At 51.4% G+C, this 17,195-nt stretch overlaps 1 protein-coding gene across 12 annotated transcripts in view; it reads left to right on the plus strand.

Moving 5' to 3' along the window:
• SPTAN1 (spectrin alpha, non-erythrocytic 1) overlaps nt 1-17,195 on the plus strand; it is a 61,835-nt gene that overhangs the window by 23,302 nt on the left and 21,338 nt on the right. For 7 of the 12 annotated variants that reach the window (XM_043566078.1, XM_043566075.1, XM_043566080.1 and 4 more), the window contains exons 13-31: nt 629-706; nt 821-976; nt 1,211-1,415; nt 2,110-2,291; nt 2,631-2,874; nt 3,068-3,190; nt 3,745-3,962; nt 4,783-4,875; nt 5,233-5,367; nt 6,433-6,581; nt 7,643-7,702; nt 8,806-9,004; nt 10,940-11,044; nt 11,466-11,489; nt 12,029-12,064; nt 13,969-14,016; nt 14,790-14,881; nt 15,167-15,311; nt 15,419-15,600. In XM_043566078.1, the coding sequence (XP_043422013.1) occupies nt 629-706; nt 821-976; nt 1,211-1,415; nt 2,110-2,291; nt 2,631-2,874; nt 3,068-3,190; nt 3,745-3,962; nt 4,783-4,875; nt 5,233-5,367; nt 6,433-6,581; nt 7,643-7,702; nt 8,806-9,004; nt 10,940-11,044; nt 11,466-11,489; nt 12,029-12,064; nt 13,969-14,016; nt 14,790-14,881; nt 15,167-15,311; nt 15,419-15,600 (2,474 nt within the window). The remainder of the gene's footprint in view (nt 1-628; nt 707-820; nt 977-1,210; nt 1,416-2,109; nt 2,292-2,630; nt 2,875-3,067; nt 3,191-3,744; nt 3,963-4,782; nt 4,876-5,232; nt 5,368-6,432; nt 6,582-7,642; nt 7,703-8,805; nt 9,005-10,939; nt 11,045-11,465; nt 11,490-12,028; nt 12,065-13,968; nt 14,017-14,789; nt 14,882-15,166; nt 15,312-15,418; nt 15,601-17,195) is intronic. The other 5 variants (XM_043566085.1, XM_043566079.1, XM_043566086.1 and 2 more) reach the window with 2 other exon arrangements.

Genomic DNA, 17,195 nt, shown 5'->3' on the forward strand with positions numbered 1-17,195 from the left:
AGGGTTTCTGCGCAGATGCAGCGGAGAATCTGTGTGAGAGGCGCTCCTGTAGGGGCTTCAGATCTCACGGTGGCGACTCACGGTCCGGTGGGAGGTCCGCCTCCGCTCATGGGATGGGATCTTTCCCTGATGCGTAAACCTCCACATTGAGATTTACCTTTCACTAAAAGTACTTGGAGCTCAGGGCGCCAGGCTGGCTCAGTCGGGGCGCGTGTGACTCTTGATCTCGGGGTTGTGAACTCGAGCCCCACGTTGGGTGTCGAGACTACTTAAAAATAAAAGCTTGAGAAAAATAAATAAAAGTGGTTGGAGCTCACATAAGAGGTATTTTTCCCCTTGCAAACAGGCTGCTAACCCGTTCTGACCCCCCGTCCAGTCACATCAGATGTGTCATGATATCAGCTGCAGTGAACGTCCTGAAAGGAGCTAGCATAACATTGTCGTATCTGACTAATAACGTCAACCAGAAACTCAGAAGTTGAGGGGTAGATGTTGTCACAGCAAACCTTAGACCTGTGTTTCGGTTTAGAGCATTTTGTGACCTGTACGGTAGTTACTTTGCTCCTGCGGCCGAGCTGTGTGCTCGCTTGCTTTTGCTGGTGAAGAGCCCTTTACTCTTCCCTTCCAGGCACTGGATGAATTTGCAACCAAGCTGATTCAGAACAACCACTACGCGATGGAGGACGTGGCCACCCGCCGAGATGCGGTACGTTCCGTTCTCCCCGCACCGTCCCCACTCTCCTGTCCGTGTAACCTCTGGAGCTGGAAGAAGTCTCTGGAGAGCAGGAACGGGAGAGTCATGAGGCCCCTTGTCTTCCAGCTGCTGAGCCGCCGCAATGCCCTGCACGAGAGAGCCATGTGTCGCCGGGCCCAGCTGGCAGACTCCTTCCACTTGCAGCAGTTTTTCCGCGACTCCGACGAGCTCAAGAGCTGGGTCAACGAGAAGATGAAAACCGCCACAGATGAAGCTTATAAAGTAATGTTCTGCCAGCATTGCGCTGTAGCATTTGGCCAGGAAGCTAAATGTAGCTCTCAAAGATAAATTGAAGCTAAAGAAAGAAATCAGGAGCTCTGAAAATCACACTATTTAACATAAGCTTATCGTTCTCTGCACCCTGCCCCCTGCCAGGAAAGAGAAGCAGGAAGGTAATACAGAGTAGTTTGACATACTCGGGTTCCAGGTAGAACCCCCTTCTTCCTTTTTTGGCAGGACCCATCCAACCTACAAGGAAAAGTACAGAAGCACCAGGCTTTTGAGGCTGAGCTCTCTGCCAACCAGAGCCGCATTGACGCCCTGGAGAAAGCGGGGCAAAAGCTGATTGATGTCAACCACTATGCCAAGGATGAAGTAGCAGCTCGTATGAATGAGGTCATCAGTTTGTGGAAGAAATTGCTGGAAGCCACTGAACTGAAAGGTAAGAGAAGGAGCCTCCCCGGATAGTGTGAGGGCCGCTGGGGAGTTAGGTGTCCCTTCCTGGTGAAGTGTTGTAGGGACACAAACCACATAGGTCGGGTGAGCTGGGCAGCCTCGGGCCTGCACGCTCCTCTCCCGTGTAGCAGTTCTTGCTTGCGATCCTGATGCTTTGCTAATGTGATAAATGTGGTTGACGTACTGGGTAGTGGGGGAGCCTGAGTGAGAGGGAGTGATGTGGTCACCTGCCCTTAACTGGTCCTTGTCGCCGAACATCAGAGTTCGGCTGAGAGCCAAGGGCTTTTAATAATTCTTGAACGCTCTTCTCTCATGGGGGTTAGGATGCTTTTTAAAGGACTCCTGGGGGTACCTGGGTGGCTCAGTCAGTTATGTGTTTCGGCTTAGGTCGTGATCTGATGGATCTCGGGATTCTCCCTCCCCCTCCCCTGTCTCTGTGCACTTCTCCAGTGTACGCCCAAGCCAAGTGCATTCTTCTCTCTCTCTCATAATAAATATTTAAAACATACAAATAAAATAAAGGACTTCCCAGTCTGCGTTTTGTTTTTACCTTTGTGGTGGGGGTGAAGCAGTGACTGGAACCCTGACCCTTAGCTCCTCACTAAGTACCGTTGTCAATGAGCAGCACTGGCGGGGGACAGTATTAACAGGTGGACAACCATGCCTGCTCCTTTGACTAGGGATAAAGCTTCGCGAGGCCAACCAGCAGCAACAGTTCAACCGCAACGTCGAAGATATTGAGCTGTGGCTGTATGAGGTGGAAGGTCATCTGGCTTCGGACGATTATGGCAAAGACCTTACCAACGTCCAGAACCTCCAGAAGAAGCATGCCCTGCTGGAGGCTGACGTGGCCGCTCACCAGGTAGTGGGACCCGGGGGCTGCCGCCTGGGCCGCTGGTGGTGGTGAAGCTGGAGAAACGGCAGGCGATGCCTAGGCCCTACTGTTTTTCTGAGGGATAAAAGGTGTTGATTTTCTTAGGTGACCCTGCGTATTCCCTCTTGTTCTCAAATCAAACTCCTCCCTCAGAGTTTCCTGGGAGCCCAAGATGAGGGAAAGAGAAGGCAGAAAGATTACTCTCCAGGCTGGGAAGACACCTGTGTTGGTTTTTCTTCATATATGACCGAGTCACAGTTGAAGTTAAGAGTCAGACCAGAGCATGCTGGTGCAAGCTTTCACGACTCTGTCCCTTCCTGTGTCCAGGATCGAATCGATGGCATCACTATTCAGGCCCGCCAGTTCCAGGATGCTGGCCATTTTGATGCTGAAAACATCAAAAAGAAGCAGGAGGCCCTCGCGGCTCGCTATGAGGCACTCAAAGAACCCATGATTGCCCGAAAGCAGAAGCTGGCGGATTCTCTGCGTTTGCAGCAACTGTTCCGTGACGTTGAGGATGAGGAGACGTGGATTCGGGAGAAAGAACCCATTGCCGCGTCCACCAACAGAGGTCAGTCTGTCTCCCTGAGGTAAGATTCAAGTTTGAGAAAGGGCCCTACCCTCATAGCGTAAAGGAGGTGCCTATCAGAGCAAGGAGGGTCAAGTTTAAGGTAAACTTGGAACCCCAGTGGAATCTTAAAGAGCCACAGGGCTGACTTTTCTCTCGATGGCTTGGATGACCAGGGAGCGGTCTCTGCTTTCAGGCAAAGATTTGATTGGAGTCCAGAATCTGCTGAAGAAACACCAAGCCCTCCAAGCAGAAATTGCTGGGCATGAACCCCGCATCAAGGCAGTGACTCAGAAGGGGAACGCCATGGTGGAAGAGGGTAAGCGGTTATCACCCAGGGAGTGGCTTTGCTTTTGGTCTTTGTTTGCTCCTCGGTTAAGTGCATGGACTTGAGTCAGACTGGGCTTGTGGGGTTGAGGACCATCCCCGGTCTCTCACTATATGACCTTGACTGGACCCTGCCCTCTCGATCTGAATGTCTTACCTGTGAGATGCAGGTAATAGTTGCGAGGAGCGAGCGAGATCACGTGGGACGGAGTGTGGAACAGCCTGGCACGTGTCTCAGTGACTGAGGACTGGGGTGGTTATTGTTGTTAGTTAGGTCTTTACAGTCATATCACTGGTGCCAGCTTGGGATACCTGCTTCGTAGGGTCCAGATAGAGATCTGGATGGCTGGAGGCTTGAGGATGCAAAAGTTGGACAAATTACTTAGAAGGCCGGGACCCAACCCTCTCCTAAACCTGGGGGTTACGAAGGGGCCTGGCTTGCCACAGTGATGTAGCGGAGGTGCCGTGGACACCCGGAGGACCTTTTTCTCCGGCGTCATGTCGGCCTCCTTTGCGTGGTCTTCCTTTCCGCTGCCTGCCTTCCAGGCCATTTTGCTGCGGAAGATGTGAAAGCCAAGCTCAGCGAACTGAATCAGAAGTGGGAGTCACTCAAGTCCAAGGCCTCCCAGCGGCGGCAGGACCTGGAAGACTCTCTGCAGGCCCAGCAGTACTTTGCCGATGCCAACGAGGCCGAGTCCTGGATGCGGGAGAAGGAGCCCATCGTGGGCAGCACCGACTACGGGAAGGATGAGGACTCAGCCGAGGTGACCGCGTGTGGGGAGTCTGCCGGGGCTCGGGCTGGGGCCCGTGGGGAAGGTGACCAATGTGTGGAAGGTGCAGCGTCTGCATCGTTGGCTCTTTAGTGTGTTTTAAAGTATTTTGTACTTTCCACTATGGAAACTTGCCAAAGGAGAGAGGAGACCTCCCGTCCCTACCTTCCACCGCGAGCGTTTTGCCATTCTTGTTTGTCTGGCTCTCCACACGCATGTACACACGTACATACACAGGCGTATCTTTTTGCCAGCAGTGGGTGTTTTTGAGCGAAACTCTTAGATTTTATCCATAGAGGTCTGGGTGTGGCCCCTGCACCTACCTCTTTTCTTGCCAGTCTTCACAAAACCCAGAAGAGTCGAATGGTGACATGTGCTATACAGGATTCCCCCAGAAGATGGGGGTGGGGACAGCTGAAGAGTTTTGGAAGGGGTGGTGGTGGTGGATGATGCTAAAGCACTACATGTAGCGAGGGAGGGGAGCGTCCTCAAGGAAGGCAGGCTTCGGTTTGTTGGTAGTGTTTGTTTCTTAAGGTGGGTGGGGGAGCCACCAAGTGCACCATACCGTGCTTTATCGACCTTGTATTTTTCCAGGACAGCAGGGGCAGGGAGAAAAGATAATACTACAAGTCCCAATTTATATTTTCTCCAAATATGTTTATTAGAAATGGGGAGGGAAAGTGTGGAGCAGGAGGTGATCAAATCCCCATGTAAATGAACCAGCTATCCGGGGAGGATGGTAGGTCGGTGAGGCAGCAAGGACGGGGCGCCCTGGTTCCTTGTGCGTGGTCACAGTGTGTGATTTTGGTTTCAGGCTCTACTGAAGAAACACGAAGCTCTGATGTCGGATCTCAGTGCCTACGGCAGCAGCATTCAGGCTCTGCGGGACCAGGCTCAGTCATGCCGGGTGAGCCGGGCTTTCGTGTCAGCAGTCAGCGGTTGCCTGGGGTGGTGGGGAGTGGGGGGGCGCGCAGGAAATTGAAGGGCCTGGGCACTTCCGGCAGATGTGCCAGTCGTAGGTCACATTCTCGTGACCTCACTAAGTCCCGTGACACAAAGATGCGTAAACAGTTTAAAATGAGTAAAGATTTCCAACAGCTTAAGTTCTGGGGTCGGTCAGATTTTACTGATAGCTTCAGAGAAGAGCTGTCAAATATGCATGTGGTAAATTTGGTACGGCCATTGAAGTCGGAGTCTGTTGTGGACTCAGGTGACACGCCACAGACAGCCTTTAACCGTGTGTGCCCTTCCTTTGGATTTTTAGCAACAAGTGGCCCCCATGGATGATGAGACCGGGAAGGAGCTGGTCTTGGCTCTCTACGACTATCAGGAGAAGAGCCCTCGGGAGGTCACCATGAAGAAAGGGGATATTCTCACCTTACTCAACAGCACCAACAAGGCAAGGCATCGAAAGTGGTTGTGCGTTTCCTTCCACGAGCACTACCGGTTTTGCTCAGCTGTGTGTCTGTGAGTCGTCGTGTCTAAAATACAGCTGGGTTAGAATTCAAGGAGACCAGAGCCTCCCAGTCGGTCTCCCCCTTGATACCGCTTCACCCCGTGTGTGATCCCGAGGGTTAATCTGTCCATCTTCCTGAATGCCCGAAAGCAGCTGTCTCGAGAATGGCTTGGCTTCAAGATTGAACACCTTGAGGTGAAATTCCCTCTCTTTAGAGCCACATCTTTTCAGGACCTTTTAAGAACTGTCGGTTCTTAATCTAGATTCTGTGGCTACAGCAGATAGTTGAAGAGCACTGTGGCATTACCCCATAGGCTCTGTCTGCTCAAATGTTTCGATGTTTCCTGGTTCATCAGCCTTCTTCCCTTGACCTGTGCTGGTTTGACAGTGGCTTTGAAGTGCAGTGCCTGGTGCTCCATGTATCATCTGATAATTCCCACAGTGTCTTAGTTAAGGCTAGAGAAATGTCCACAGCCATTGTTAAGGACCCTTACTCCTGCACCCCCAGTTTACCCTAATCGTGAGAGTTTGAGAAAAACAAACCAAAAAAAACCTGGTGATTTGTATTTTTCTGCAGACTCTAAACTGACCTTCTGGTCTGACTCTGCTTTACCCAACAGCATTATCCAGGGGAACTTGCTATGACGGTGGACATTTTGTGTGTGTGCTGGCTCTGCGGTAGCTGTTGGTGCAAGTGGTTATTACTCTAACTTATTTAAACGGACGTAGTCACGTGTGGCTAGTGGCTGCAGCGTCAGTGCCATTCTGGCGTGTCTAACAGGAGGGTGTCCTTTCTGTTGGGTGTCACTGCGGCTTCCCTGGGGACCACTCCATGCTCGGCAGGTCACAAAGGACCGGCAGGTCCGTCCTTGTGCGGAGTGACTTTGCCGCGGTCACAGGATCCTCTTCACACGCTTAGAGCCGTCGTGTTCACGTGCGCGCACGCAGGCTTCCTTGGCTCCTCCCTTTCTCGGGAGTTTGCTTTCAGTTCTCCGTCTGTTTCCTTAGGACTGGTGGAAGGTGGAGGTGAACGACCGCCAGGGCTTCGTGCCGGCTGCGTACGTGAAGAAGCTGGACCCCGCGCAGTCAGCCTCCCGCGAGAACCTGCTGGAGGAGCAGGGCAGCATAGCCGTGCGCCAGGAGCAGATTGACCACCAGTAAGGGCCACGCTGGCGACCACAGAGGTCCCGGGGTCACTTGGGGCTTAGTTCACACCCCACACAGGCCGAGCTTTAGGTGGCGTCTGGAGGCTCTGGAGCGGCCATTCTGGTGCCCGCGTGTACCCGGGACACCTTCTGCCCACTGTCTCCAAGTCACTTTTAACCTCCAGTGTCCTATTTGGACCTCAAACCTTTGACCGATACCTTTATTTTCCTTTGTTTTGTTTCTTTCCTGGCTTTTGTAAGAGTCTTTTCCTAAACAGCATTTTCTAAACATTACTCTCTTAACCTTTGTCCTCCAGTTGGGGATATGCTCTGGATTGGTTTTTAGAAGTTCCGCACCCCTACAACTCTGCGCCTTTTAAAAGGCTGTTGAGAGAGCGGCTCTCTCTCGTGCTTTGTGCTCGGAGGTGGAGGTTATCTTTTATAAAATGTCCCGTCCTGTCTTCTAGCTAAGCCCCCATACTGACCTGTGTCCCTCCCGTACGGCATGTCTTGCTCAGCTGATGACCTTAAGGTTTCGGACACTTGAAAAATATCCAGAAGCTATGTCTCGCTAGAGTTTAGGACAACAGAATTTTGGGGACCCTGGCGATCCCTGAAAAGATCAGTTATTTGTCTACTTCCAGACCTTTTCTGTTACTATGGAGACAAGAGAGCAGTTTGGGCCTGGATCATAACTGTGGGAGCAAAGCAGCAGGCCCGATACGTGACTGGAGGAGCCTATGAAGCTCTCAGTCCAGGTCTTTCTCATGCTAGTCCTGTGTCCCCCCTGGCCTTGCTCTGTGACATGACTGGTGTTGCCAGGACAGGAAAGTTGTCTGCCTTAAACACAGCAGATTTTTCAGGAAAATGAAGGTGAACTAACCCCTCTAATTTACTTTGCCGGCTTTTTCTTTACTGATGTCCTTCGTGGCCCGGCTTGCTTCTGAGAGCTTTTGACGGACGCCTCAGTTGCCCCTACTTGAAGCATCCTGGCACGAGTCGGAGCTGCCGCTGTCCTTTCCTGTGGATTAATCCCACTAACTCGTGCATGCTTTTGCTGTGCCCCCGTGCAGGACGCGCATAACTAAGGAGGCCGGCAGTGTGTCTCTGCGTATGAAGCAGGTGCAGGAACTGTGAGTAGGCGGGCGGCCTTGCCGAGCGCCCGTGCCCGTTCTCCCTCTGCCGCTTCTTTCCAAGGCACTCGTTCATCCAGAAAGACGAGGTGGGGGGGACTGTGAGGCCTTGCAGCAGCTGCGCTCCTAGGAAAGAGGTTTTGGTGCCGCTGTGCCCCGTCGGTGGCCGCTTGCCTCCCCGGGTGATTTCTGTGTGCAGCTGTGTGCTCAGAGTGGTGTCGGTTCTCCCCCCTGATGGCTTGGGTGGTGGAGCGGCCACTATCGGCAGCGAGCCCAAAGGCCGGTGCCGGAGTGTTCCCTACTAGGAACGAAATGCCTCCCTTTAAAGTGCTCTGATTCTCGGTAGCTCGTTGCTTTTTTCTTTCACTTTGAGAAGCTTAGATTTGATGGTGATGGTAGCTTTTCTTTAAGCTTTACCTTAGTCTTACTAAGTTTGTCATTTGCACGTCTCCGAAGGTAGTGAGCAGTTCAGCCCTTTGTGTTTTAGCTCGCAAGAGTTCGAGCATTCTTTGATTCTTAAGAAGTCTTCCACCTGTCGACGTGGTACAGATACTCTGTACTCGACCTAATTTTCCTTCTGAAGTTGGCAAAACTTTCCAAGAAATAGAGATACCGCTTTAGAAATTGCCTGCTGTTCGGAGAGGCTGACGTCCCGCGTGAGGCTGTTTTAAAGTTCGGTGTGCCTTCGCCCGCCGCCAGGGGCTGCTCAGAGAGTCAGAGCGGAGCGGGAGCCCTGCATACGCTGTGCTCAGCACACTCATCTCGTCTCTCAGCTCTGCTCGCATGACCCCTGTGTTACCGTGCCAGACACTGGGTCCCAGTCATTTGTGGTCATGACGTTGGCCCCGGGATGAGTGTGCCGGGCTGTCCGAGCCACCCAGGTGTGAACAGCGTGGCGCTCATCCCTGAGGCTGTCGTGTGGGGCCCCGGGGGGCTTCATCCTCATCCGCGTTCTGCTGCCTTGTCCCCTGGGCACCGTCATTACCAACTCATGGCCTCGGACCCTCATCTCGGAGACACCCGGTGACTTGCCCTCAGGTTAGTCTCCACGGGAAGCTGACTGCCTGCCTTGCCCCCTCTTGTCACCCTGTCCGATGACCCAGGTACCGCTCTCTGCTGGAGCTGGGTGAGAAGCGCAAGGGCATGCTGGAGAAGAGCTGTAAGCGGTTCATGCTGTTCCGCGAGGCGAACGAGCTGCAGCAGTGGATCAACGAGAAGGAGGCGGCTCTGACCAGCGAGGAGGTGGGCGCCGACTTGGAGCAGGTCGAGGTGCTGCAGAAGAAGTTTGACGACTTCCAGAAGGTACGGGAGGTCTTGCAGCTGAGCTGAAAAATCGGAGACTCGGTTCTCTGCGTCTGTGACTGTAGTTTCCTGGAACCGGCGTGGCACAGGTTGTGCCCTGCCAGCTGTGTGTAGCCCTCTGTAAAAACTTGAAACTGTTTCAGTCTAGTTTCAAGGGAACACGTGCGGTTTTCTCTACTTTTTCTAAGAATGTTTTGGGACGTAAAATACCAAAACGTGTAGAAGTGATTTTTTTTTTTTTTCTTTTTTTAACATTTATTTATTATTGAGAGACAGACACAGAGCATGAGCAGGGGAGGGGCAGAGAGACGGGGAGACACAGAATCCGAAGCAGGCTCCAGGCTCTGAGCTGTCAGCACAGAGCCCGACACGGGGCTCGAACCCATAAACTGTGAGATCATGACCTGAGCCGAAGCCGGATGCTCAACCGACTGAGCCACCCAGGCGCCCTCTAGAAATATTTTTTTCATTGGCATAAAATTCAGACAGCATACAGTTGACCGTTTTGAAGTGTGCAGTTCCGAAGCATATAGCACGTCGTGGTGCTAGACGACTGTTACCTTCTCTACTTCAGAAGGACACTGTCTACCCATCGGAGCGTCCTTCCCCGTGACCCCCAGCCCGTAGCAGCAAGCAGTCTGCTTTTTGTCCCTGGATTTACATGCTCTGGACGTTTCGTATAAGTGGAATCCTACGCTATGTGACTTTCTGCAACTAACTGCTTTCACTGAGCGTGATGTTTTTCCAGATTCATTTTTGTATTGCGTATCAACATTCTAGGACTTTCTAGGGCTGAATAGAATTCCATCGTTGTGCATAAACTGCATTTTGTGTGTCCACTCCTCAGTGTAAGAGTTGTAGAACCAGATCATGTGGGTTGAGGGGCTTTTTCTCCCACAGGAGCTGACATCAGAATTTCATCATATTTAACTTTTTTTTTTTTTTTTAACATTTTTAAATTTTTTTGAGAGACATAGTGTGAGCAGGGGAGGGGCAGAGAGAGAGGAAGACCTAGAATCCAAAGCAGGCTCTGGGCCCTGAGCTGTCAGCACAGAGCCTGATATGGGGCTCAAACCCATAGACAGGAGATTGTGACCTGAGCTGAAGTCAGATGCTCAACCGACTGAGCCACCCAGGCGCCCCTCATCACATTTTAAAAACACATCCCCTCGGGGCCCCTGGGTGGCTCAGTCGGCTAAGTGTCCGACTGTTGCTTTCAGCTCAGGTCATGATCTCAGGCTTCATGAAATTGAGCCGTGAGTCAGGCTCTGCACTGACAGCGCGGAGACTGCTTGGGATTCTCTTTCTCCCTCTCCCTCAGCCGGTTGCCTGCTTGCATGCATGCACACGTGCCATCTCCCAAATAAATAATTTCTAAAAAAAAAAAAACAAAAAAAACTAAAACACATTCCTCTCCTCCAAAGGAGGATAAAAGATGGGGACTCCTGGGTGGCTCAGTCAGTTAAGTATCCGACTGTTTGTTTCGGCTCAGGCCACGATCTCATGATTTCATGGGTTCGAGCCCTGCATAAGGGATCGTCAGCACGGACCCCGCTTGGGATTCTGTCTCTCTCTCTCTCCCTCCGTCCCTCCCCCACTGGCATTGTCTCTGTCTCTCAAAATAAATAAATAAACTTAAAAAAAAAAAAAGTAAAAGCAGAGTTCCATTCAGACAGAATAATGGTTTATGAACTACAGTTAATGTAGCAAATTTGAGACCAACCGTTCCCAACGCCCTATTATTTTCTGGCTTCCTTTATAGTGACCGTCAGGATTTCTGATTTTGGTGACTGCCCAAGTAATAGAAAAACTAGCTCATAGGATACCCGTTAACCAGAAATTTGTAGGTTCGAACCATAGCTTATGAACATTTTTGCCCGCCTTCTCTTTTGAATTACTCGTGGAGTCTTAGTTATTGTGGTTTTGGCTTTAAAGGATCTGAAGGCCAATGAGTCCCGGCTAAAGGACATTAACAAGGTGGCTGAAGACCTGGAGTCGGAAGGTCTGATGGCAGAGGAGGTGCAGGCGGCACAGCAACAGGCAAGTGTCCGGGCTGGCGCGGAGGCCGTGCTCCTGGCAGGAAGCAGTTTGCTTCTGGTCCCTTCCTAGCACGACCCTCGATCCGTAATGTCCCACAGCACAGAGGTGGAGCCAGGGTGTGGTTGGGTCCCCTCTGCCATCCTAAACCAATTTGTTTCCCTTCACATAGTGGGGAAAATAGCTTCTGTCTTCTCCACGTGCCCATTTAATGTCGTGAAGGTTGTTTACTGTTTATGTAGCCCTTAACAGTAAAGTCACCCCTTCCAGAGGAAAAGTTTTTATATACAGATACTTGGTCTGTTAGACTCTTAAGAAGTGCCTGTGGCCTTTGTGTGTCTTTTTATAATTTTCTCTTCGCGTCCGGGTCTGACAGGTGTGTGTGCACTGTGACAGTGAAAGTTATTTCCTTCTCCCCTTGTAGGAGGTGTATGGCGCGATGCCCAGGGTGAGTCTGTGTGGAACGTGATCGTGATGGGGATGAGGTCCCGGGAAGAATATAATCCTGAGCCGCTTAAGGATTTCTGTCCCTGAACCTCAGAGATGCCTTTTGTTTATAAAACTCTGTGGGAAGGGAATAGCAGAAATCGGTTTCTGTTTCCGTTCTCCAAGAGATAAAAATGATTTTTCTGTTTAGTTTTCTAAAACTTTTTCACAACAGTTGTTCAGGTTGGTTTATTAGCCTTTTTCAGAGGGAATCCTATGACCAGGACACAGAAAAGTTGGTGGATTTCTTACTAAATTTCCTCATTCTCTTCATTTCTGTTCACTCCATAAACGACTAGAATTTTCCTCTCCTCTTTGTTGACTTCGTTTCCCTTAAGCGGCCTTGTGGAGTGCTATGAGCCAGCAATAAGTCAGGGATCCCAGAGGGAATCCCCCCCTGGCTAATCGCTCTGGGGACCCCGCCTCAGGCAGCACAGGGTGGGGTGTGTCGTTTCCTGCTGCCCTGTACGGCTGTCTAACTCTGCTTCCTCCACTGAATAGGATGAAACGGATTCAAAGACAGCCTCCCCATGGAAGGTGAGAACCCCTTTGCAAATGATCATTTCCTAAGGTTTTCAGGAACAGAGCGACTTTCTGTGTTTTCCCGGGGGGTCTGTTTCTGAGTATTTAGGGAGTCTTTGGTCATTTCTGGACTTGTTTGGGGTGGTTTCTTTTTGATCCTCTCCTTATACTCTTTGACTCTGTCAGGTCTTAAAATGTGATCTTTGGGGCTCCTGGGTGTCTCAGTTGGTTAAGTGTTTAGCTTTGGCTCAGGTCATGATCTTGTGGCTCATGATTTCAAGCCCCACATCAGGCTCTGTGCTGACAGTGCAATGCCTGGGGCCTGCTTCAGACTCTGTCTCCCTCTCCCTCTGCCCCTTCCCGGCTCATGCGCACGTGCTCACACGCACTCTCTCGCTCTCTCTCTCACTCTCTCTCTCAAAAATAACATTAAAGAAAAATTTTTTTTAATGTGATCCTTAACCTAGAGGAGCAACGTGTTCCATGGAAAAGCTCAGTACAATGGCATTTATGACCCATGTTGCCGCCAGAAAAAACTTTGCAGGGGTGACCCCGTGTAGTTAGGTGTGGCCCCACCCACAGGATTGCAGTCCCCAAGGCTGGAACAGGAACAAGGACATTACCTCTGCCTAGCCACTTTCCCTGGTGGTCTACGAAATGCTTCTCGGAAGATACCAGGTGCTGCGGACAGATGTAAAAGGAGGAACAAGAAGACATAGCAACCACAGTAGACATCATTCCCAACAGATGCAGGGAGGGTGCTTGACTAGGGTCTCTTGCTTCTGGCCCCCGGCCCTGACCATCCTGCTCATTGAAGAGGCTCCATATTCCGGGGGAGAATACCTTTTCCCCTTGATTCAGCTTTCTCCCCTTTTCTCAACCTTAATTGTTCTTCTGTACAATATGTGATCAGTGGTGATGTGACGGGGCAACACCCTTACCTGTCTAACCCTTGGCAGAGTTTCCTGGTAACAGGTATTTTTTGCAGAAGTGTATTTCGGATGGCTTTATAAACGTCAATGCCACCTCAAAAATTTAAAATAAACCAGAAAATCCTTCCATTTCTGAAAACGATTGGAGACACAAAGGTGTCTTCTGAACCCTGTACACGCCCACACTGGTTGGAAGTGTCATGTGGGTGTGTCCCAGGAACACCCAAGGAGCCTGACTAACCTGCATCCCAGTCTGGCCTGTCCTCTTCCCAACATACTTGAAGGTTACAGGCGTTGTAATGGGGGGTTTCTTTCAGACAAAAGTAAGTGGGCTCTGAGATCCCAAGGGGCATCTGATTTCTACATTGATGAGAAGATAGTTAATTCACTGTTTTGTTCTGTTTAAATCTGGTAAGGCTGTTGCCCTTTGTTCAGAGGGGACACTGTTAAAAAGAACAGCAGCCCAGTAGCCAGGAAGAGATATGAAGTTCTTGGTGTATTTATTCAGTCTCATTTGCCAGCATTTGTTAAATTGGGTGTTTTCTGGACTCTTCTGTAGCATGAACAGGAAGAAGACACGAATACTTAGTCTTTGAGCTCTTTTTTCTGTCCAGCCAGCTGGTGTTTTATTTCTTTTTAAGGTTTTATTTTTAAGTAATCTCTACTCCCAACATGGGGCTCGAACTCATAGTCCTGAGTTCCAAGCTCCACTGATGGAGCCTGCCAGGCGCCCTCTCCCCCCACCCCCACCCCCAACGCCAGCCCGCTGTTTTAATGGTGGTGTCACCACTCACTGTCTTAACTCTTCAGCAAGTGAACTTAATCACGTCGTGCTTTATGCGTTTCCACTGGCTGCTCAGAATTTTGACAGTGTCCCTTAAAGATAATTTTGGTTGATAATCGGGACCTAATGGCACTTCTCAAAATTGTCTCTTAATTGGCGGACACTTGATTAGTGTTGCTCTTCTGCTTCCCTCCCCTCCATAGTCTGCTCGCCTGATGGTTCACACCGTGGCCACCTTTAATTCCATCAAGGTAAGAGACCACGGCCAGCCCCCTCGGCTCCCGCTTCCCTTCACTGTTTCCTTCTTCTGACTACATCTGTAGCACTTGTTACTCTCCTGGGGCCGAGTGTGTCCTGGGCAAATGTCCACTCTCCTCACACAGCAGGGCGGTGTGGTCGGCTTTCCTGGTCAAGAACTCGCCAGGTTTTAACGGGAAAGTCGGCCTTCCCTTCGGTTGTAGCGGGGCTGGGAGCTGCACGAAGTGTAGTGTCTGGAAGGCGGGGAATGTCTCCCTTGCCTCCTTACAGGAGACATTTGGCCTCATTCTGGTCCCCACGGTGTTTGGTCTCCTCCAGCACCGGGCCCTGCGCGCTCCTGCCCCTCTTGGGCTGCCGCGGCCTGCGGTGCAGCTGCCCTCGGTGCCCGGGGGAAGTAGGCTCTGGGATCTATCCACACGGCTGTGCTCACAAAGCAGTCGCTCCGTGGCAGGCACCAGGCCGGGAGATGCGAGGGAAGATGAGCCGGGTGCGTGTCTCTGCAGCTTCAGGGGTGATCCTAGGTCAGATATTCACAGAGCGTTCTCGCCATCACACGTGGCTGACATTGGCAAGGTCCTTCCCTTCTGGACTTGCGCTCTAGTGTCTGCTAACCTACTTAGCCAGGAAGGTCGGAAGTGGGAGACCATCTGGGCTCCACCCTTTCCTCGCAAGCCAGGCCCCGGCGCTTTGGTTGTCTGCCCCCCATGTGAGCCTGGCTTGGGCCCGTGGCAGAGAGGATGGCTGAGCTGACCGTGTCCTCCCGCAGGAGCTGAACGAACGGTGGCGGTCCCTGCAACAGCTGGCCGAGGAGCGCAGCCAGCTGTTGGGCAGCGCCCACGAGGTGCAGAGGTTCCACAGGTAAGGGTGGCGCAGGGCTGGGGGAGCGTTGACCTTGGCAGTCCCTAAGCTGGCTGACTTGGATCTGATCGACATCTGGGCTCTGGCATCTGGGACACGTGTCATGGGGTAGACTGCTTGGTAAATAGTGAGTGAGTGAATGACCGTGTGTTCTTCTGCTCTTTTAGAGTTTTTCATGGCAGCCACTGGTGTCCAGGCACCACAGCTAAATCCGTTTCCTGTCTCGTCCCGTACTCGGGGCAGCCGTGCTCAGCGGTCGTTAACTGCCTGTGTGTCTCCCCTCAGAGATGCCGACGAAACCAAAGAGTGGATTGAAGAGAAGAATCAGGCTCTCAACACAGACAATTACGGCCACGATCTGGCCAGCGTCCAGGCCCTACAGCGCAAGCACGAGGGCTTCGAGAGAGATCTGGCGGCTCTTGGCGACAAGGTGAGAGGTGGCAGTGCCCTCTGTTGTCTTGGCCCCAGGTGGAGCACAGCTGCCGCCAGGCAGAGCACGGCTCCCTCACTTGCCATCCCGCCACCTTGTTCCCGTAGGTCAACTCCCTGGGGGAGACAGCCGAGCGCCTGATCCAGTCCCACCCCGAGTCAGCCGAGGACCTGCAGGAAAAGTGCACCGAGCTGGACCAGGCGTGGAGCAGCCTGGGAAAGCGCGCGGACCAGCGTAAGGCCAAGCTGGGCGACTCCCATGACCTACAACGCTTCCTCAGTGACTTCCGGTACGGAGCGGAGAAGCGTTTGTGTGCTCGTTGGGAAAGCGCTCTGTGGCTGACGTGCAGCCCTCAAACTAGCAGATGACAGCAAGTCAAAAAATAAGTGTCCGCTTCCCGGTCTAGGATGTGCACATGCACGCCATCTCTCCCCCATTTCCCGCCAGACCCTCTTCTGTTTCTTCCTCAGACGAATCTTTCAGAGGAGAGATGTACCTTAGTGTCTTCCAGTCGTTTTATTTAGAGAAATTTCAAGGCTGTAGAAAAATAGCCTGAAGCGGTGAACACGGATGACATCCTTCATCTGTAGTCACCAGTGAAGTTCTTACGACTTCGGCTTAACCTCCAAACACATTACTCTGTCTTGCTGGCCCACCTGAAAGTCGGTTGCAAATCCGTGGCCCTTTCTTTACCTTTAAGTGCCTGGACCTGTGTCTCCTGCAAACAAGGGTTTCCTGTTCACTGCACATCTGTCCTCCACCCCACGGTCTAACCCAGTCCAGTCCAGCAGTATTGAATCCGGTCCGCGTCCAGTTCCTCCACGTTGGCTCAAATGTGTACTCAGTAGCCAGGGTTTATTTTTTGGTCCAGGATCCAGTTGAGAATTACTGTTGCAGTGATAGAATGGTCTCCTTAACCTAGAACAGTATCCCTCTGCACTTTGATGACCCTGATGGTTTTGAAAAGTCCAGACCACTTGTCTAGCAGAATCTCCCATGACCTGGGACCTGTCTTAAGACTACGTAGCGCTCCACTGGTGGGTGATCTATGACTTGGTCCCTGGCACCCATTCAGGACAGGTGTTTTTTTGTGGCATGCTTTTGTGCTAACGAGGGTCTTGCACACATACCTGCGTGCGTGTACATGTGTATTTTATCTAGGCATTTCCTCTGTACAGATAGGAGAGGGCAGACAGTTCTCTGGCAGGAGTTGGGTTTTTTGTTTTTTGTTTTTTTTTTCTTTTTTTGAGGCTAAGGTCACATAACATAGAGTTACAATTTTTTTAAGTTTATTTTTGAAAGAGGGAGGGAGAGAGAGAGCATGCACTGGTGGGGGCGGGGCAGAGAGCCAAAGCAGGGGTACAGAGGATCCAAAGCAGGTTCAAGGCTCTGAGCTGACAGCAGCGAGCCCAATGCAGGGCTTGAACCCATTAACCATGAGATCATGACCTGAGCCACCCAGATGCCCCCATACAGTTACGTATTCTAAAGCGTATATAGTTCATTGATAATGAGTGTGTTTGCAGCATTATACCACTACCAGCTCTCTGTAGTTTTGACAGTTTGCACTACCCCAGACGAATACCCCAAACCCCATGAGGAATCACTCCCCATTCCCCTCTCCTTGAGTCTGCTTTCTATCTCTGTGGATTTGCCTCTTGTGGGTGTATTTTATCGAAGGAAGCCTAGGATCTGTGCCTTTACACATTGATTTTTGCACCCTCGTGTGCGGACATCAGTAAGAACCTGGGTTCAGCATGTGCAGAGGCCTGGGACAGCTGTGGGCTCAAAGAAGAGTGATTTCATCTGGAAAACTTAACCATAGCTGTTGTCTCTGTTAGAACCTGTTCCTCTGCAGAAACAGAAGATCTGAGTTACAAACTT

The sequence above is a fragment of the Prionailurus bengalensis genome, chromosome D4 (genome assembly GCF_016509475.1).
Source record: "Prionailurus bengalensis isolate Pbe53 chromosome D4, Fcat_Pben_1.1_paternal_pri, whole genome shotgun sequence".
In the NCBI taxonomy this organism is placed as follows: domain Eukaryota; kingdom Metazoa; phylum Chordata; class Mammalia; order Carnivora; family Felidae; genus Prionailurus; species Prionailurus bengalensis.